This window comes from Mobula hypostoma, chromosome 5, assembly GCF_963921235.1.
Source record: "Mobula hypostoma chromosome 5, sMobHyp1.1, whole genome shotgun sequence".
NCBI classification, from domain to species: Eukaryota; Metazoa; Chordata; class Chondrichthyes; order Myliobatiformes; family Myliobatidae; genus Mobula; species Mobula hypostoma.
This window is the reverse complement of record NC_086101.1, coordinates 140835158-140858095: the sequence shown is the minus strand read 5'-3', so window position 1 is coordinate 140858095 and position 22938 is coordinate 140835158. Positions and strand designations below refer to the sequence as shown.

Sequence of the window (22938 nt, the reverse complement as noted above, 5' to 3'; positions counted from 1 at the left end):
AGAGGGAGGAAGAAATAATATTAAGAAAAGGTGCCATCCCACTTCAAGTCTCCATACTTCCACGTGAAGAAGAACACAAAAACAGTTTAATTATGATGGAATTTCATTAACGATCGGAAGTGACAGCATCACCAACACTAATCAATCGTAACTAATTAACACTAACTCAGACTATATTTCATATTTCTCTCTCTGTCCCTCCCTCTCAACTTGCACTAGCACTAGTATGTTTTTTTGTTTAGTTGTCCTGAAAGTAAAGTATAATTTATGTTATTTCATGTTAATTTTTGTTTACAGTAATATACTGTGTTGCTTCTGCTGCTGCAGGGTTAATTTCCATGACATTCATATCCTGTATATATATGACCATGACAATAAATTTTAACTTGGACATGATGAACTAGTATGAAAAATTTAATTACTTATTCAGTTCCCATTTTTAACCAAATTCAAAGAATACTGAATTCCATGTCAACGTGATAATTATTTGTCAGTTGTTCAGATTTGGTTGTTCAGCAGATGACTAGAAGATCATTGTCAGCAGTGAGCACACTCCCTGACCTTTACAGGGACAGGAGCAGATGGTTTAAGAAAGTATGTGATGAATGTGTGGACAGCATAGAACAGACTAATATGCTGGAGCATGTCAACGTTAAGAAAGCAGATGTGTAGCTTTTGAAAAACATTAGGATAGATAAGCTCCCGAGGCCAAATGGAATATGTAACAGGATACTATGGAAAGCGAGGGAAGAGATTGCTGCACATTTTGCGATGATCCTTGTGCCCTTACTGGTGACAGATGTAGTTCCCAAACACTGTAGAGTGGCAAATGTTATTCCTTTTTTCAAGAAATGTAATAGGGATAATTTTGGGAATTATACACCAGTCAGTCTTACATCAGTGGTGGGCAAATCATTGGAGAGGATTCTTAGAGACAGGATTTTTGAGCACTTGTTCTTTCAAATGTGAATCCGCTACTGTTGGAGCCTGTGATCTACATTTCGGTGGTGTGTTTTCAGGCTGATTGAGTGATCTGGTGCTTTGCTGTCTTCGAAAGGGTTCTGTGAGGCTTCAGGCTTTCATTTCTGTGTGCTTTGCTCATTTTTTTGCCATGTGCACAATTTGTTTTTTTTTGTGTGGGGGTTGGGTTTGATGCTTTTCTTTGAATGGGTTCCATCGTGTTCTTTGTTTCATGGCTGTCTGTTGGAAGCTGCATACATACTTTGATAATAAGTGTAATTTGAACTTTTGAACTTTGAAGCATAGCTTGATTAGGGATCACAAAGGCAAGAAAGTCTGCAGATGCTGAAAATGCAAAGCAACACACACAAAATGCAGGAGGAACTCAGCAGGTCAGGCAGCATCTATGGAAAAGAGTGAAAAATTGACATTTCATGCCAAGACCATTTTGCATCAGGGATAGTCAGTATGGTTTTGTGAGGGACAGGTAATGGCTCATAAGCCTGACTAAATTCTTTGAGGAAGTGTCAAAAATTGATGAAGATAGAGCAGTGGATGCAGTGCATGTAGATCTTAGTAAGGTTTACAAGAAAGTTCCCATGGTAGGCTCATTCCAAAAGTCTGGAGGAATGGGACCCAGGGATATTTGGCTGTTTGGATTCAGAATTGACTTGCCCACAGAAGGCAGAAAGTGGTAATAGATAAACGGAATTCTGCCTGCAGTCTGTGACCAGTAGTGTTCTGCAGGGATCAGTACAGGGACCCCTGCTCGTTATGATTTCTATTAATAATTTGGATGTGGATGTGAAAGGATGAGTTAGTAAGTTTGCAGATGACACAAAGGTTGATGGTGTTGTGGATGGTTACAACAGGACATTGATAGAATGCAGAGCTGGGCTGTGAAGTGGCAGGTGGAGTTCAATCTAGAAAAGTGTGAAATGGTAGATACACTTAGAAGGTCAAATTTGAAGATGGAGTACTAGGTTAATGGCAGGATTCTGAGCAGTGTGGAGGAACAGGGGGATCCTGGGGGCCAAGCCCATGGATCCCTCAAAATTGATATGCAAGTTGATAGGGTGGTTAAGAATGTATATGATGTGTTGGCCTTTATTAGTCGAGGGATTGAGTTCAAGAGCCACAAGATAATGTTGCAGCACTATAAAACTCTGGTTAGACCACACATGGAGTATTGTGGTCAGATCTGGCCACATCGTTATTGGAAGGATGTGGAAGCTTTAGAGAGGGTGCAGAGGAGAGTCACCAGGATGCTGCATTAGAAAGCATGTCTTATTTTATTTATTTTATTTTATTTAGTGATACAGCGAATTATATTTATTTAGCGGAGGGGGCCCCTCCAGCCCTTCGAGCCACCCCACGCCAGCAACTCTACAACTTATGAGGAAATGTTGAGCAAGCGATGGCTTTTTCCTTAGGTGTAAAGGAGGATGGGAGGTGACTCGATAGAGATGTACAAGGTGATAAGAGGCATAGATAGCGTGGACAGCCGGTGCCTTCTTTTTCCAGAGAGGATATGACTAATACAAGGGGGCATGATTTTAAGGTGATTGGAGGGTAGTGTAGGTGGGATGTCACGGGTAAGAATTTTTACACAGAGAGTGGTGAGTGTGTGGAACATGCTTCCGGGGTTGGTGATAGAGGTAGATAAATTTGGAACATTTAAGATTCTCTTGGATAGGCACATGAACGAAAGAAAAATTGAGGACTATGTGGGAGGAAAGGTTTAAATTCATCTTGGAGTAAGTTAAAAGATTGTCATATCATGGGTTAAACATAGAAACATAGAAACATAGAAAATAGGTGCAGGAGTAGGCCATTCAGCCCTTCGAGCCTGCACCGCCATTCAGTATGATCATAGCTGATCATCCAACTCAGAACCCTGTACCAGCCTTCCCCCCATACCCCCTGATCCCTTTAGCCACAGGGGCCATATCTAACTCCCTCTCAAATATAGCCAATGAACTGGCCTCAACTGTTTCCTGTGGCAGAGAATTCCACAGATTCACCACTCTCTGTGTGAAGAAGTTTTTCCTAATCTCGGTCCTAAAAGGCTTCCCCTTTATCCTCAAACTGTGACCCCTCATTCTGGACTTCCCCAACATCGGGAACAATCTTCCTGCATCTAGCCTGTCCAATCTCTTTAGGATTTTATACGTTTCAATCAGATCCCCCTCAATCTTCTAAATTCCAACGAGTATAAGCCTAGTCGATCCAGTCTTTCATCATATGAAAGTCCTGCCATCCCAGGAATCAATCTGGTGAACCTTCTTCGTACTCCCTCTATGGCAAGCTTGTCTTTAAAGGGACTGTACTGTTCCATGTTCTAAAATCAATATGATACAGATGCTGAAAATCTGAAATAAAAGCAGAAAATACTAAGAATAGGCTGGAAGTCAGTGAGTATCCATGGAGAAAGAGAAAAAAAATAGAGTCAGCATTTCAGATTTGTTACCTTTTATGAGAACTTTATTTCTCTCCTCATGGATGCTGACAGTCCTGCTGAGAATTCCTGTATTTTCTATTTTCATTTACTAATTGAAGAATGTATTTTTATGCTCTTTGGAGGGAGTGTAGCTCTCTGTAATACATGGAACTGGGGCCCATTGAGACCACGTACCTTTGATAAAGCAAACATTGCCTGCATTGCTGGCTCGTCCTGGACGAAGTCGTCTTTCACGTCAGCGTCCAAAGTCAGGTATGCCATGCCCTCAATTGCCCACTTTCTTGTGCGGGTGTCGATGTCCTGGTTGCATAACCACCTAAAAACATGTTCAGTTTGTTTACTTGGCTCAACATTGCATTCCATTCACAGTAATTTGGTGTATTTAGCTTGGCTTGTTAACAGATATCGGGACATCCAATCCAGTCAGGAAGCACAGTGGCACAGCTTATAAAGCCGCTGCCTCATGATGCCATTATCCTGGGCCCAGTCCTGACCTCCAATGCTATCTGTGTGGGGCATTCACATTCTCCCCTCACCGGTGCCCTGGGCTCATCTCACATCTGAAAGAATGTGCAGGTAGGAAGGATTATTTGGGACTTTAATTTACCCCTAGTGTGTCAACAGGAAGGTGGGGGGAAGTTAAGATAACACTAAACAGCGACTCCTTTGCTTGCGTCTTTGGAAACACCTTTATTTCTATCTTTGATTTCTCTTTTTTTTTCCATTTGAGGGTGTGGGGGGGTTCGCCTGAAGATCCTGACCCAGAGTTACACTCTGACTTCGGTTCTTTGTGGGAATGGGACCCACTCTCAGGGCCTCATGACGGGCCGCTTTTTGATATTCCAAGCACGTGACCTGGAAGGTGAGTGCACTTTCAGGGTTCCAGGAGTTCACGGCCCTGGGGACTTGCAGATCCTAGGCTGGTGCATCTGACTGACGATTCACAGGAGAACACAGAACATCAGGAGCAGCGGGTTAGCTGCCAGGAGTTATGTATCCGGACAGCTGCACCTCTCTGGGCACAGAGCTCGGAAAAAGCGACACAACAGACTTCTAACATTATAAATCAGCGAATTGTTTGTTATGACTCCCCTCTCACTGTGAAACAGGGACACACCTTTTTCCCTCATTAGAGAGAGTGAGAGCATGTGGTATGTCAGATTATCAGGTGAATGAGCAGTTTTAGGGGTACGGCAAGTCTGTGTCTTTATTGATGCTTTGCTACACACTTGAGTGCTCGGTGGAGGGTGTTGTTGCTCTTTTGCTGGTGCGGGGGTCGTTGCCTTGCTGCTACGTGTGTGGGAGGGGGAGCTGGGGTGGGGGGCTTTGGGTTCGAATGTTTTAACTGTCATTCATTCTTTGGAACACTCCTCTGTTTCTGTGGATGTCTGCGAAGAAAAAGAATTACAGGATGTATATTGTATACATTTCCCTGACACTAAATGCACCTATTCACCTATAGATAAAAGGAAGAATCTGGGAGCAGGAGAGGAAGAATAGAATGAGGTGGGGGAGAGATAATGTAAAAATGGATGGTTGATAGTCAGTGCAGGCTCAGTGGGCTGAAGGACCTGTTTTCATGCCATATCATTATGACAGTCAGTGGAAAATCAGCCATTAATCTCCATGAAAGGGAGTTACTGTTGTAGTTATCAGGTTTAGAGACCTACGCTAAATGGCAGAATTATTCAGATTGCCTTACTCAGGATATCCCAAAAGCAATTTACAAAGAACTAAGTGTGTTTACTGCCTTAGTAAAGGTTCCACAACCTCAGTGAGATAATGACCAAGTCATTTTTTGAGTGGATAATTATTTTTTGGGCAGAAGACAGGGAGCTGATGGAATCTCAGTGTAAAATTCCACCTGAAGGACAACACCTCTAACTCTGTATTCCTTCTTTGCGGGAGCTTGACTAGCCCCCTCCCATCCACCCTCCCCAGCCTTCTGACACATGGATGAGTCTAACCTGACTCAAGCACATTAAATTATCCTGAAGAACTGATATCTATTCAAACTTCATCCTGTACCTTATCAGAATTATATTAAGATATAGATATTAAACTAAAAAAATCTTCTTTATCTTTACGGCCCTAATATATGCTACACATACATTTTTCTTCTGGTAAAATATTTGGACAATCATTGAAAAGGCAAAAGCTTTAGTTGCAAGAAACTTAATATAAAAAATAAAGTGATCTTTCAAAAACCCCAGGCTATGTTTACAAAGCTCCCTTACCAATATAAAATCTACAATTTTCACTTGTAAAGCTGCTATTCACTTGACTCAGTTCCTCGGTCTCCACTGCATCTGTTCTCAGGATGAGGCTTCCTATTCCAGAACATCTGACATGTCCTCCTTCTTCAAAGAATAGAGTTTCCCATCTGCTACCATCAATACTGGCCTTAACTCCACCTCCTCCACTTGCAGGACATTCGCCCTCACCCCATCATCCCTCCACTATAACAGGGATAGAGTTCCCATTGTCCTTACCTACCATCCAATGAGCCTCCACATCCATCCAATCATTCTCTGTAATATCCACCTTCTTCAACAGGATCCTACCCCTAAACACATCTTTCCCTCCCCTCCACTCTCCACTTTTCACAGGGATCGTTTTCTATGTGACTCCCATCCCATAGATCCCTGCAAGCGGGTCAAGTGCTACTGCTGCCTCTTCACTTCCTCACTCTCTACCATTCAGGACCCCAAACAGTCTTTCCACCTGCAAGTCTGTAGAGGTCACCTATTGTATCTGGTGCTTGTAGTGCGGCCTACTCTACATTGGTGAGACCTGACATAGATTGGGGGACTGCTTTGTTAAGCACCTTTGCTCCATCTGCCACAACAGGCAGGATTTACAATCTTCAATTTGTAAAAACGCTATTCCTATTTTGGCACAGACTAGATGGGTCAAAGGACCTGTTTCTGTGTTGTAGTACTCTATGACTCCATGTTCTTGTGGCCACCCATTTTAATTCTATTTTCCATTCTCATTTTGACATGGCCTCCTCTACTGCCACAACGAGGCCACTCTCAGATTGGAGGAGCAACACCTCATATTCCTTCTGGGTAGCCTCCAAACTAATGACATGAACATTGATTTCTCTAACTTATTGTAATTTCTCACCCCCTCCCTTTTTTCTCTTCTCCCATTCCCAATACTGGCTCCCATCTTACCCCCTCCTCTTCTCCTCACCTACCCATCACCTCTCTCCGGTGCCTCTCCTCCTTCCCATTCTCCCATGGTCCACTCTCCTCTCTTATCAACCTCCTTCTTCTTCAGTCTTTTTCCGCTTATCACCTCTCAGCTTCTCACCTTGGTCCCCCTCCCCCACCCACCCAATTTCCACATCACCTGGCTTCACCTATCACCTGCCAGCTTTCTTTCTTTACCCTCTGCTTACTCTGGCTTCCCCCTTCCTTTCCAGCCATATTTATTACGGTATTTCCAGCCCTTACTACTAATAAGTAAGTTGATATTTAGAGCCCAATATATTCTGAACTTCTGGAGTTAGTAAAAAAAAAAGCCTGGGAAGGTAAGATATGGAAATACTGTATATTTTCCTCATCCAGTTTTTGCAAAACTTCAAATTTAAAGCTCTCATCCTTACTTTCAAGACCTTCAGGTCTTCAACCCTTCCTCCTCAAATGCTTCTGGCTCTACTATCCTCCAAAGTCCCAGAACACCCCTAATCTGCTCTCTAAATTATTCCTGAATTTAAGTGCTGCCCTTTTGGTGGATGTGTCTATAGCAGCTCAGATTCCTTCTAAGCATCTGCACTTCTTTCTTCTCATTGAAGCAGGTCCTAACGAATTTACCTCTTGGGCTGAGTTTTTGGTTCATTACCACCATCTGAAGTTTGGTTTCAGCTTTTGTTTGTAAGCAGCATCTGTAATTTGTTCTTGTTCTCATGTTCAACATACCTACCTTCTACATCACTTACACCTGTGCAGTGACTTGTCTTAACTATATATCTATTCTAGAGCTCAAAGTACTTACTTCCTACATTGTTTTGCAAGTTTTTCAGTGGATCCTTCAGAGAATTGCCTCAGTGCATAGTCCGTCCCTCCAGCTGATCCAAGCTTGCATAGGCCCTACAGACAGAAATTTAAACAGTATTTCTTTATGGTGGCCTCTAAAATTTACATTCCTTTGTTACGTCAGCACCAAAAGATATAACAAAATACCATTGGTAACAGATCTGAAACATCAACTTTGCTTCTGTCACCATAGATTCTGCCTGACCCAACGTTCCCTGGATTTTCTGCTTTCTATTTAGTTTAGATGCTTTGCAATGAGGTGGTCAATGTTTTTAATTCTACCACAGAACAATCAAGACAATAGCTAAATTACCGTATCTTAACATTTTCAAAAAAGGCAAGTGTTAAAATGCTTTACTCCATCACTCAAATGAGATCTGCAAATAATTCAGTTGTCATAAGTCTCCTTTGATTTGTTTCGTAAGTCATTTATGTTTACACCGCAGTTGGAATATTACAAATAAAGTGAAATTCACCTTTTATCAATGAAGTTAGGAGATGAAAAGATCCATCAAAAGATCTTTCTTGATAAATTGGAAATAATTATCCAAATTTGGTACTGAAAAATATCATATCATAAAGAACCCTCCCTATGATGCCTCATATACAAAAGTATTCAAGAGCCTTTGGACTTTCAAATTAAGCCCAATAATTTTTTTGCTGGTGGTATTGCACCTTTAATGGGAACCTTGAACACATAAGAAATTCCAAGACAATGGAATTTCTTATCATTAGTCTCTTATCATTGATGTCTTATTCACACATAAAGGGTTATTAGGACAGATTTCACGAAGTTTGGCTGAAGGGATCCTGTTCTATGGAGTGCCTTAAAGGGGGAGAGAGAGGCTGATATGCTCAGCGTAGGATTTCCAGAGTTTAGGGCCTTGGAAGACAGGCATGCTGACCAAAGGTGAGGTGAACAGATAAAGGTGGAGAGTGCAGAGTTCTTGAAATGTTGTTGGGATAGGTAATCTAGTCTAATTAGACAGGACATAGTTTTGGTCATCCGAGATCAATAATGTGGGAAGTGAGGCACAAGAATCACAGCCTTTGGATTTCAACATACTTAGCTTATCTAAGTACATTCACAAGGTTTCAATGTTAGGTGTTGATAGCTTTTGTACCAAGAAAATCTGCGTTTGTAAGATTATCTTCATTTGCTTTGATATTAATAGCTTGCATGCTTTCAGATGAGGCAGCAGTGCTCTTGTAGATTCATTGCAGTGGCACTTCTTACCCTGCATGAGTGAATGCCTCGGGGAAAGAAGTTGCAATCAAGCCACAAAAAAAGTATTATTCCTTGGGAAGAACATGGGTCAGGAAGAGGTCATATCTGTCTATGCTGCCATGCAATTATACCTATTCTTTCTCCATAAAAAGTGCTCTTCTTCAAAAATGTATCCAATTTGCTTTTAAAAGTTCCTGTTGGACCTGTTTCTACCACACTCCCAGGTAAGATGTTGCAGATCACAACTCACTGTGGAAAGACGTTCTCCTCATCTCAACTTGTTCTTTAGCTTCATCTACAATCTGTGTCCCTCTGGCTACTGATCATCCTGTCCCTTAGGGGAAAGGATGCTCTTATAGATTATGAAGACCAGCATAGAACAGTTGTACTGAATGTCGCATTTCTGAGACATAATCTGAAAATATTGGATATATTCAGGATTCAGGCAGCCCCAGTGGAAAGAGAAACAGAGATAACATTTTAGGTCAAAGAATCTTCCTCAGAACCAGGAAAGAGAGAAAAGCAATTTTTTTAAAGTTGCAGAAAGCTTGAAGGCGGGATGGATGCGACAAAGGTAATATCTGTATTGAGGTAAAGCCAGGGACAGTCAAAATTGCAGTGACAGTGGATTAAAGGCACAAGTTAAGATATAAATAAAGGCAAAATGACAATAAAATATTACAAAAAGAAAAGGTGTGGAATATGCCCAGGAAGTCAGGCTGTGCTAATGGACAGAGAAAATGTGCTTAGGTCTCACCAATGGATTACCTACAGCAGAAACAGTCAGCTCTGATACAGACAGAGAAAGCAAGTTACTGGGAAGTTTCATTCAATATTGAACCCAGAAGGTTAGAACATGTGCAAACTGAAGTTAAGGTGTTGTTCCTTAAGCATGCATTGGTCAATGATATAATGGTGCAAGAGGTCACAGACTGTGGATCAGAGTGGGGGTGGAATAGTGAACTGAAACAGCAGACGCTTAATGTTGGCCCTGTAGATTGAACACATGTGTTCTGCAGTGTAGTTATACAATTTACGTTTAATTTATTCAATATAGAAGCAATCACATTGTGAGTATCAAAAGCAATAAGCTCAATTGGAAGAACTGCAAGTGAGTTGCTACTTTGCCTGGAGGGACTGTTTGGTTTCTGGGTCGCCAGCCGGTTGGAAGGGAAAAAGTGAAAAGGAGAGGTTACATCATGTACAGTGCCATGATAAGGCTGATTGGTAGTAGAGCCAGAAGAGTTAATCAAGGGGAATATTTCTTTGAAATGCTGAAAGGAGTTGAGGGGGTGAAATAATATGCCTGATGATGGAATCTTGTTGGGAATGGGGGAAATGCAAATACAGAGGCTCGAGCAGTGGAAAATTTCTAATATAAGCCATTTTTTTATTTCTAAGGTCCATTTCTTAGCCCCAAGTTTTATGCACTTTGAAATGAGCTAAGTGAAACACAGGAGTGCTTTAAATGCTATCTGAAGAAGCATGTTATCCAGACAGCCTTTGGAGAGAACAATGAGAATGGCAAAAGTCATTTAAGGTGCCACTGGAATTGCAGTTCTGTGACTTTTTATGATTTTTCGATTATTACTAGAAAAGCTAAGCAGAATAAAAATGTCATGATTAACTTGCAGGCAACATCTTTTATTGCATCTGGGTTGCTGGCGTTGTAAAAGAACATTAGTTTGTTCTGTCCTTTAGAGCTCAACAAGAAAAATATAGCCATTTTATTCTTCAGTAAGAGGTAGCGCTTCACATGAATATTATTCTATTTAATCCATTGGCAATGGAGAGAATATTTTGGCAGTAGTCTTCATAACCTCTCTGCTGCTGGCAGCCATAACTAAACTCTGAAATTTCCTCCCCAAACCTCTCTGTTTCCTCACCCTCTTTTCTATTTTCAAGGTATCTTAAAAACCATCTCTATTCCAATAACTACTAATGTGACTTGATGTCAAATTTTGCTGTAAACAACCTTGTTTGATTTAAGACTCTGTGGAATAAAACACTGTTAAAACAAAGTTTGACTTTAAAATAAACAACAAATCACTTCTCGACACAAAACAAAACTGGAGAAGAGTTTTCACCCAGTTAGTAATCTGGGCCTAAAACACTTCACGTGTTGGTAAAGGTATCATTTATAAAAGGAAATTCCATTAGAGAATGTTCCCTAATATCATTAGGACAGGAATATGTGCAACTTGATAAGTGAGCATTGAAATCAGGTTATCACAAGAAAAGTGGCAGTGTTTAATAATGGATCACTCTGAATAACCCAGTTTTAAATTACTCAAATATGTATGGAACCATCTGTTAAGGAAATCAGATCTCAGTAGTTCATTAAGTGTAATCAATTGCCTTTAAACTTACCTGTTAATGCGCTTGTAAACAAGCATACCATAACTTCCTCAAAGTCTTGTATCCAAGTGGGCTAAGCAGAAACGGATTAAATGGATTGGATTCTAGAAGTGATTTTCTAAACTGGGCTGAAGTATAGTTCGATCTCCTAAACTATTGCATGGTACTGCATGAACCTGATTTACACTGGATGAAATCAGCGGTTATAATGTTATCATTTCTGTTACTAATCGGGCCATTTTCAAACGAACAAGATGAAACGGAAGCTCTATCCAGTAACACTATAAAAAGACACTTGATTCTGCATTCTGTTATTGCTTTCCCTTGTGCTAATTCAATGCACGGTTGCAATGAAATTATCTATATGATAGTACGCAAAACAAAGACTTTCTCTGAACCTTAGTATATGCGACAATAATAAATCAATTTACCAATTTATCCTATTGCTCACATAGTTAGCAAGAACACTTGAAGAGAACTCACCACTAAGGCTCTGATCTTGATTTTCTCATTGGTTGACTTTTTATACATGTCCTTCAGTAAAGTGATTCCATTGGTGATGATGAAACCTGCTCTACTGGCTTTGCTAGCTGCATGGATGACAGCCTCCAATGCCACCATTTGGTCAATCTCTCTGTCTGAACCACATAGTGCGACCATCATCTCCATCACCCCTTGCAAAGCCAGAATGCTGTTGCCAACATCAAAGGGTCCCTGAAGGAGTGCGGACACGCACTGAATTGCGTGCAGGTTTTTCTCCATGTTCTTGGGATCAAACTTGCTCCTGCAGCATGATGATGAAAATATTTAAAAATTTGAGCGTTATTTTCCTCCTTGTTACCACCCAGTAAACTCAAATTCATCCAAAATGCTGCTTTTCAAGTTTGAATCCTCTCCAATTAAGCCAGCAGGTGATTCTTTTAGAAGTCGTACTGTGCAGAGACAGTCAAGTCCAACATGACCATCAGGCACTTATTTACGCTAATTCTAAATTAATCTCGTTTTATTCTTCCCTCCTTCAAATCAAACTCCACCTCCCCCAGCTTCTAACATGAATCTACACACTATCAGCAATTTTATGGCAGTATATCGACCTACATGTCAGATCACCCAGAGGAAGGCCAAAAGGTCAGAGGTAGAACATGCAATCCTCACACAGATAACACCGGAGGTCAGTATCGAACTGAGGTCATTTGAATTGTGAGGCAGTGGCTCAACACATTGTATTACTGAGCTGCCCAATATTCTCCTTATTTGATAGCTCTCTCCTGCTCAGGGACGTATAATCAGACAGTCTCATACCCAATTTCAATTTCATTAACTCTACATTTGATGGATTCTGCAATTTCCTCTCAAAGTCTCTTACCTCCTTTCACTTTCGGCAGACTCATGTTCAGCTTAGTACCAAATATTGTCTGTTAATTGCTCCTGCCACATTCTTCAGGGAAATTTTAATATATTAAGAGTTTGTAATGCAAATTATTATTGTTTAGAGATATTTAATGTAGTTCTTTCAATTGGTTCTAGTTTCCCAGTGTAAATTGAATAAGAGAAGTTAAAAGGCAATTTAAATTCAGTTTCCAAGCAAGCCACACTTCCCTTCCCTTTAAATGTTCCATCAGTCGAGGTCTGATACAAATTGATTAGTTCCACTTGAATTTCATAAATCAAATAAATTTGAAAAACTTTGAACCAGAACTTCATAAATTTTAAAAAATATTTTGCTTTTCACACTCTGGAATAATGTTGTAAAGTTATCTGAGGTACAGGCTAAAATTTAGCTGTGTCATTAATAATTGATTTCCAGATGAGGTTTTCAAATGTGGCTTAGTGTCTCCAGATCATGTCTACAGGTCTACATCCACAACCCATGCTGAAACCTCAAGCACAAACCAAGTTAACATGGCGCTGAGAGAATGCCACACTGTCAGTGGTGCTGCCTTTTGTATGAAGCTTTAAACTCAAATTTGTATGCCTCTCTGCGAAGCCTGAGAAGTCCCTTGACATTGTTTTTAAGTAAATCAAGGGAATTCTTCCTTGTATTGAAGCTAAGGCTTATCAATAACAGAAAAATCAGAATTTCTGGAATTCCAAAAGTAACTACAGTTCAAAAGTACTTTGTTGCCTGCATAGATCTTCAGGCTTGATGAAAGTTTATAAAATTATGAGAGTCGTAGACAGAATAGACAGCTGATACCTTTCTCCCAGAGTCAAATTATTTCTGGGAGAATTGTTTAATAGTCGACATGAATTGTAGTTGAGACGGGACAGTTCAACTAAGATCTGCAGGGCAGATATCTGGTTTACACAGAGAGTGGTGCATGCCTGCATTGCACTGCCAAGCAGGGGCGTATCTACGGAAAATAGCACCTATGGCAGGCACTGAAATTGCGCCCTTGTCCAACCATCTGACACCCATCTTTACCATAATATCAGCTCAAAAATACAAGTCAAGCTCGCTAATCTTTTAATTAACAATTTATGGCACTACATGAACATTATAACTGCACCTTCCTTGCTTTCACTGATGCAAATTGGTCTATGATGTGATCAAAGTCAGTTTTTTCAGTTTCTTCTCTTTCTACACTCAGCAGGGCAAGATCACAGAGTCTGCCTTGACCCATGGAGGCTCTCAAATACGAAAGTATTAGTTTTAACTTGCTGAATGATCTCTGACAACTGGCAATGGAAACTGGGATGGTTAGCATTATCTGAATAGCAATGCGAAGATGAGGGAAGATGCTCTCATTTCCATACTGAACAATAAATTCAAGAAGCTCTTCAGGTCTTGATATTTTCATGTTGACCTGCCTTGATAGAAACATTCTGCAATCCAAAATTTCTTCCTATAGCTGCTGTCCATCAACATCAGAGCTGTACAATTTGCCCAAATTTTCGCACTTCTTCTTTAGGTCGTTACTGTCAGCACCGTAACACAGTCCCTCGACATCAAGAAGGAACCCAAACTTGGCATCAGTGTCGTGCGACCCTTTCGTCCATTTCTCTGTGAAGACGGTCGAGTGTTCCCTTAATGACTCTTTCCATTTCCTCCTATTAACCCAGCATCTCTTGAGTTCTCATTAGCCATTCGTTTCTTTCGTCTCTGATGTCTTTCAACTTCAATATTCCATTCTTGACAGAGACCGACCTTCTTCAAGTGACTCACTGACCAACACTTCTCTTTCATCATAAAAGTGATCTCGGAGGGCTTTCAAATCCAGGGCAGTATCGTGGAAGTTCATGCTAGGATCCTGCAGCCTCTCTTGAATATGGTCAATGCGAATAAGTACTTTGTTCTAAATGAATTCGTTCAGGACACCCGGTGAAAGATAAGACGTGGATCCAGGATGACTTTCCAAATGAGTGAGGTGTTCTTTTATGACAGGGTCAAAGATGGCCAGTAGTTTCAGTAAGCCAAGGAAATTTCCCACGTTGGAGTCATTGTCTAGCTGAAGTGTCTCCCTGTGTGCTCGCAAAGCTAGGTTCTGAGTCGCAAGGAATTTTATGCAGTGAAGGATTCTCGTCAAGATATCACGCCACTTCTACTTTTCCTTCTCAATCTGTGACTGAAATACCGTGTCAATAATTCCTCTGTTTCCAGCTAAACTTCTTTCCATTTCTTTCCACTGTGTGAAGCATTCCCGATGATTCTTGGCATTTTCATGAACACTAATTCTTTCAGGTGCTTTCCACTGGTTGAATCCACCTTCTTGCTCCAATGAGGATTGATGGTCTGCCAAGAATAGAGAAGACAACAGATACAAAATGCAGACGTTTAGAAGGGGAATAGACCAGCCATGAGTGTATCACTTTCTCACCATGACCATTTCCCAATTTCCTCTTGAACCAAGTTTTGTTCATTGAGCGGTTACTTGTTGGTAGGAAAGGCTCCTCTTGGATAGGAGAGTTATTTTATTGTACTGGAAGGATCCCAATCCACCTACTGTATTTTTTTGGCTCTCCTCCATTATGTCTTGTTTAAGTTTGGAGAAAATAAGAAGTCGGGCGTTTGATACATCTTTTAAATTTGAGCAAACTTGGTGACCTTTTATTTAATATTTTCATATGATGTAATTCTTATTACTTTTACAGTTAACTACTCTTTTTTCCGCTAATTTTTAGACTTGATCAGAAGGATTTTCCCCTTTTTGTAAACTGTATCCTCAAAGTGGACTGCACAGTCCCCTTTTTTTTGTTTTAGGTTAGGTTAGTGGGTCTTTTTTTCCTTAATAATAGAAAATTTTGAATCTTTTTTTTCCATGAACTGTTAAGAGGAGAAGTGGTTCTCTTTTCTCTTTATATTAGCTTAATACTATATATGATTTTGACAGTGTATACTCCTTTCTTTATTCGTATTATTTTTGAAATATGTATTTGAGATAACCTCTCCTCTGGTTTGTATTTATCCTTATTCTTTCAAATCAATAAAAAAAAGATTGAAAGTGGAAAGGCCCCTCACTGTTCTGGAAATACTTCGAACCCAGCTTTATTATTTCTGTTCTCAACGCGTCAGGCAGGATTGCTTTTCCAGTATCCTTGTCGAACTTCCGAAGTCCAATGTCATGCTGTTCGATCACTTCTGGTATGACAGTCTGAGGCTCTTTGACACCATCCAGTTCACTAGGTTCAGTGTCGTCAGGTTCAATCTCATCAGGTAAAATCTCACCAATAAACTCAACATCACCACCACCACCATTGTCTTCCACTCCTGTCATATCCATGATCTCTGTGGCAGCCTCACTCTTAATCTCATTATACTTGGATTTATCTGACTTGACTTCCTCCTCGGCTTGTGACGCATTTGTACTTGATCCGCCTTCGGATTCTAACAAACTTGTAGCAGGTGCAGACGACTCCATGGAACATGTCAAACTACTTTTTCCCAGCTTTTCAAAGAAGGGCATGAAGAACTTGCTCGACTTCTTGGCTTCCTCCACCTCCAACTTTCGTCTCTTCCGTCCTTCAGCTCCACTTTCCTTCTGTTACATACCTCAAGGAGATCTGTGATTTTTTTGGGGAGAATGATGTAATGATCTTTTGGAGGTCACCTGATGTAATTTTCCCACTGATGTGAGGTCACATGATGACATGTGCACCACAGGTATATAAGGGAAGACCCCAGATGATGCAGTTAGTTTTCAGTTTTTAGATTTCCAGCTAAAACATACTGTGTCTCCGTTTCTGTTGCGTATTTGTTTTTATGACGCAGTTTCATTTTTTAAATGGTTGTTACATTCTGTTGCAAGGTACAATATTGCTGGACTGAAATTTTTGCTAGATGTGTTGATGTACCTTATTCTAGCAGTAGTACGGGAGAGTGAAGACCTTATTGACATACAGGACTGGAAGGATTGAGAGGAGTCAGTATTGTTCGGCAGTTTAACAAAGGATCGTCCTTATTGAGTCTTCCTTGAAGGAGTAGCGACCTGCATCAAAGATAACTCTTGCCAAAAGAAAAAGAGTTCATGCAAGGTTTACTCTCTCTAGAATTTAAGGTCAGTTGTTTAAAAACTGTTTATTTACTGCATCGTGAATCCTTTGGACAGAACCAGCAGGAAAGTCGCGTCTATGAAGAAATCCTTCTCCAGAGAAGTCTCTCCCAATTGAACATATAAATCCAGTGGACTTTCGAATTTACCATTTTAAGAACTATATCTGACTTTCCCGGTTTAAGAACTGTTTTCGCATTTAATGCTTTAAGAACCAGTGCCGAGTGATGATTTGTTGAACGGCTGCATAGCAGTTCACTTCCGGTTAAGGTTTTCGTTTGTTTTTTTTAATCGTTTATCCATGTTTAATAAATGTTGGGTTGTTTTTATATAACCTGTCTCAATTGATATTCATTGTTGCCAGTTACGTAACACTTCTTCTTCGTGAAGAAACGTTTCATGGTCTTCTTACACAATGCTCTGAAATAAGGCCATCCTAGTGCTTCTCACCCATGATAATCAAAGACAGATCATACATCTGAAAAAAATTCTTTCTTCACTATCCGAGGATGGCTTGTCTGACTTTAATAGAAACTGCTCAGTGGCGCCTCCCCCTTCAAGTGGCACCCAGGGCACGTGCCATACCTGCCATATCTTAGATACGCCACTGCTGCCAAGGCTGGTGGTGGAGGAATTTACGAGACTCTTAGGCACAGAAAAATGTAGAGTATGGACAGACATAAACCATGTGCAGACAGAAGCGATTGGTGCTATTAGCTTAATTAATTTGGCATAACATTGTTCCTATCTGTATAGTTGTTCTATGTTGTAAGTTAATTTTTAGGTTTACTAGGAGAATGAAGGAGGATTTGTTAGGACAAAGAATATATCTCTGTCCTGTTTAGCATTCACTATACAAGGGGTGATTGATAAGTTCATGGCCTAAGGTAGAAGGAGTCAATTTTAGAAAACCTAGCACCTTTATTCTTCAGCATAGTCCCTTCCTACATTGACACACTTAGTCCAGTGGTCGTGGAGCATACGGATCCCTTCTTTGTAGAAGTCAGCATCCTGAACCTCCAGAAGTGGTCCACAGCAGGGGTGATTGATAAGTTTGTGGCCTAAGATAGGAGGAGATGAGTTATTAACTTCAAACTTTCTGCATAATCACTCAGAGAGTTGAACTGCAGTTGCATGTAATGAGAGCTGTATAACTCATCTCCTTCTACTTTAGGCCACAAACTTATGTTCTCGACCACTTCTGGAGGTCCAAGACGCCGACTTCTACAAAGAAGGGATCCGTATGCTCCACAACCGCTGGACTAAGTGTGTAAATGTAGGAGGGGGCTGTGTTGAAAAATAAATGTGCTAGGTTTTCTAAAATTGACTCCTTCTACCTTAGGCCATGAACTTATCAATCACCGCTCGTGGCTCTACCCACTGCAAATTTTAGCATTGTTTGTTTTTTTAACAACCGCCTATCACTGATTTTACATGTTTTTAGAGTGGTTTTTCCTAATTGTCCTCATTAACGTATCAACCATTTTAATTCACCAACAATGTATCCCTTCACCAATGCCAAGCTCACTCAATCATTTACACTGCAACTTAAAATTTGCCCTAACTATCCTTCCCTCATTCACGCTGCAGCTTAAAACAAGCTTGTTCTTCCCTTAAGGGCAATCTAACCTTGGCCTCAGTGTCATTTATCTCTTCCCTCCCCATACACCTTGACATCACTGAAGCTCAGTGTCAGTCAATCTTCATCTTGAATATACTCAATGACTACCTTGCACAGCTCCCGAGGGCAGCGAATTCAAAGATTCACAACCTTCTCAAATGGGCAATCATTTATTCTGACACACAAAAAGTAAGGGATAAGAGATCTAGAGGGGATATGCAGAAGAAGCAGTCCACTGAATGGTGGTTGGAATTCAAGTGCTCATCATGATACTTCTTAAGAGTTGTAAGTATCTGCCTATATAGTTGTTTTAGTCCGGTACTCAAAACATTTTGGAAGTGTATTAATGAGCACTTGAATTGCCAAGGTTTTGAACGCTACAGACTGAGTGTTGGTATATGGGATTAGTCTAGACAGACACAGTATAGGCATGCTGAGTTGAAAGGCTTTTCTGTGTGCTTTATCACTCCCTGACACTAAGTCCCCAATCCTCATGATGTACTTGAAAAACAACTTGAATTTCTATCAAATTTTGCACATCTCAGAGGTTTTTACAGGCAATGTAGTACTCGTGAAGAATAGTCATTATTGTTATGTAGGGAATCTTGCATACAGTAACATCCCACAAATGGTAGTGTAATACTGAACAGACAATTTGATTAGTAATATTAAATGAATGGTAAGTCTTGGCCAGAACACCAGGGAGAATTCCATTTGCTTTGCTTCACAAAAGTCCCTTAGCACCTCTTTAATTCTCTGAAAGCTAATTCAAACAAAGATACCTGCTCTAGTAAAATAAGTGACACAGTAGTCTAGTGGTTTGCACAACGTTTTAAAGTACCAGTGACCTGCCGCTGTCTATAAGGGGTCTCTCTGTGACCGCATGGGTTTCCTCCAGGTGCTCCATTTTCCTCCCACAGTCCAAAGACGTACCAGTTGGCAGGTTAATTGGTCATTGTAAATTGTCCTGTAATTACGCTAGGATTAATCAGGAGTTGCTGAGCTCAAAGAACCAGAAGGGCCTACTCCATGCTGTTTCTCAATAAATAATTAAATCTGATTGCCAGATTGGACTATTACACTCAGCTCTATGGATTGGAACGTTAACCTATATTTATCAGACTTGAAGATAAACCATCTTGCACAGAATGGAAGCATAAAGGTCAGAGAACTTCACGGCTGATGTTGTTTGGAATAATGTAAGTACTCTCTACGCTCCCAGACTGGGGAAAGGACACTTGTCAGGCTACCTGTGCTTAATGCTGAGAATGGGATTGTGCAAGGTCTTTTCTAGTCAGTTGGTATGTTGATGTCTACTTGCTTTCTTAGATATATAACCAAACAGTATGACCATGACAGGAACCACACATCAGTCTTAAAACCAAGTGTTCAACCCATATACAAGTGATATAAGGAAAATAATGTTGCCCGGGTGGCACAGTAGCATAGTGGTGAGTGTATCTCTTCACATCACCTGCGATCATTAATCAGGGTTCAATTCCCAGTGTTGTCTGTAAGGAGTTTGTACGTTCTCCCCATGCCTGTATGGGTTTCCTCTGAATGCTCTGGCTTCCTCCCACATTCCAAAGCTGTATGGTTGTGGTTAGTTGTGGGCACGCTATGTTGGCACTGAAAGTGTTTTACACTTGCGGGCTGCCCCCAGCACAATCCTTGACGGTGTTGGTCATTGACGCAAATGACACGTTTCACTGTATGTTCGGATGTTTTGAAGTACATATGACAAATAAAGCTAATCTCTTTAAGGTAATTGCTTTAAATAACAACACATAAGTATATCTCTGCCCAGATAATACAACTAAAACATAAGGTAACAGGTAGCTGGTCCACTGACAATCAGGAGTAATTTCCACCCCCATATGCCACTTACGTTATATATCCCTCACAGATTTTTTGGAAATTTGCTCTTTCCTGGTCATCTCGAAGATCACAGTAAAGTTTGTTGAGTAAGATCGAAGCAGTGAGGCAGGTGTTCTCAGTCAGGGGCAAGCAGTCTGGCAGTTCAGGGAACTGCCCTCCCACTTTCAAGATTTTCTTCAAACCTGAAGGTGAAATATCATTCTTGAATTAAATACAGAGAGAAATTGATTGGTTTATTGATTCCTCAAAGACTTCTCCTACATAGTACTGCTAAAACCATGTAACTATGGTAACTGAAATTAAAGTGTTTTGGAATATGTCGGAAAGCTCCAGTCCTCCATTTCCACTTATATGAGTTTCCACAATTTCCATTGACAGTGTATTTTAGCTGCCAAGTCCTAAACTCCGAAATTCCTTCCTTAAATCTCTCTATCCATTGAAATGCTCTTTAAACCTGGCTATATCAGCAGGATTGTACATCTACAATGTACATCTATGTGGGTCAGTGACAATTTTTGTTTGATAATCCGTCCTGTTTACTACCTTAAATAAGGTATGAAAATATAAACTGCTTTCATAGTTGTTGACTTTTATACGTCCTCTTAAATGGCGCAGCAGGTAATTTGTTCCTGGGCAAGCTTTGGCTCAATCAGTAATGCCCCTATCTCGTTAGTATAAATAATAGAAAAAATTAGCTGCTGGAGGAACTCAGCAGGTCAGGCAGCATACTGTGGAGGGAAAAGGACAGTAAATGCTTCAGGTCAAGACCCTTCTTATGGACTGGGCCTATCAGTCCAAACTAAGGACCACAACCTAAAACATCAACTGTTTCTTCCACCCCCACCCCCACCCCCACCCCCAACCAATGTTGCTAAAGCCAGTGAGCTCATCCAGCAGTTTGTTTCCCTCGCTCCAGTGTGTATCTAAAAACAAAACCTTTATTTGGGCTATCACAGGCAGAAAAGATACTAATCTCAGTCCAGGCACCAGGAGAGGAATTTACTTCAGCAATGCTCCAGTGACCCTAAACTTTTGTCCCCACATTCTAAGCAACATTACTTCATAATGTATAACTAAGAAGACAAATGATGAAGAGTTTACTAACCTAAATCAATGGTTTCCAAACTTCTGGTGTTGTCTTTAATGTCCAGGCTCTTTCGAGGTACATTTCTAATCAGTAGGTTGAGAACTTGATCTCTCCCATGTCCTGTGACACGGGGGTGAACCAGCATTTCTAGCAGGTGTGTGATTATCACCTTCATAACTTTTGATGTATCTGCAGAAAATAAAACAAATTTAAAACCAAGAGGAGAAAGAATTCTTCTTATGTCAATTATGGCAAACCTGTGCAAAGATATAAGCCAATAGGAATCCACTCAAGTCAAGCCAACAAACTGAATCATATAAAATCAACAGAAACCATTCTCATGTATGTTTAACACTTGCAGCGAAAGACAAAATTATCCTCAGGGCCATAAAAAAAAATCTCTCCAGGCCACCTGTACAGTCAAAACTCCAAATATTTTATTGTAACAGATCCGGAGTTTTATTACAATGAAATAACAGGAGATATTGTGATTATCAATATTGGATTTTGTGTAGGGCATTGGGCCCGGAGGTTATTTGTTTAAATCCCACTGCAGCTCCAAATCTGGACTGTTCTGTCAGAAATTGATGGCCTCAGAGCCACCTTCTCAAGGGCACTTGTGGATGCACAGTAAGTACTGGCCTTGCCAGCAATGTCCACATTCCATAAATTAAGAATCATGAACAGTTTTCAGAAAGCAGATGGATATGTAATGGAATGGGAACAATTGGCAGAGTTTTGGTGAAAGTGAGAGGAGAGTGATTAACTGGTAGGTCATTCAAAGACCTCTAACTATGTGATGGAGCCAAATTTTTTCCTTTGGTGCCTGCTGATTTTATCTAACACTCGGTGTGTCACATATTAATTCAGCCAAAAAACAATCTGATTTTTTATTAAGTCGGCAAAATCAGCAAAATGAACAGAGCAATACAGATTGTGGAAAGTGAAGTGTGATCTGAAAAGATATTATTTATAGGAGAGAGGTATAACAAAGATACAAATTGTAAAAAATTGCAGTAAAACATAAACACTTATGTAGAAAACATTTGATAAATGTTATCTTCTGTGGAATAATAATAAAGTATTTGTAAGACTATTGAATGGATCTCTTGTATGATAAAAATGAACTCTTGAATGGAAAATTCCACAAAAAGTAATGGATATAGCCCAGTCCATCATGGGTAAAGCCCACCCCACCATTGAGCGTTGTTGCAGGTATGCATCATCCATCATCCATCAGGGAACACCCAACCCCCCGCCCCGCCCAATCTAGGACATGCTCTCTTCTCGCTGCTGCCATTGGGAAGAAAGTACAGGAGCCTCAGGACCCACACCACCAGGTTCACAAACAGTTATTACCCCTCTTGAACCGAAAGGGACAACTTCACTCAGCTTCACATACCCCATCATTTAGATGTTCCCACAACATATGGATTCACTTTCAGGGACCCTTTGTCTCACGTTCTCAGTATTTATTGCTTACTTATGCATTATTATTATTTCTTTCTTTTTGTACTTGCACAGTTATTGCCTTTTGCACACTGGTTGAGTGCCCAAGCTGGTGGGGTCTTTCACTGACATGGTTATGGATTTATTGCGTATGCCTGCAAGAAAATAGATCTCAGAGTTGTATATGCTGTCATATATGTACTTCGATAATAAATTTACTTTGAACTTTGAACCCTGTTTCACAGTCTACCTCCACATGGCCCTTGTACCTTTTTGTCTGCTACACGTCACTTTCCCTGTAATGGTAACATTATATTCTCCATTCTGACGTTCATTTACCATTGTAATACCTTCATGTACTTAC

The 22938-nt window shown here is 40.4% G+C and overlaps 1 protein-coding gene across 1 annotated transcript in view; it reads right to left on the bottom strand.

Annotated features, from left to right (window-relative positions):
* unc45b (unc-45 myosin chaperone B) overlaps window positions 1-22938 on the bottom strand; it is a 76056-nt gene that overhangs the window by 20721 nt on the left and 32397 nt on the right. Inside the window, exons 8-12 of the mRNA XM_063049088.1 lie at window positions 21144-21314; window positions 20049-20220; window positions 11534-11834; window positions 7424-7518; window positions 3596-3737 (exon numbers count right to left, since the gene is read on the bottom strand). Coding sequence (XP_062905158.1) covers window positions 3596-3737; window positions 7424-7518; window positions 11534-11834; window positions 20049-20220; window positions 21144-21314 — 881 coding nt within the window. The remainder of the gene's footprint in view (window positions 1-3595; window positions 3738-7423; window positions 7519-11533; window positions 11835-20048; window positions 20221-21143; window positions 21315-22938) is intronic.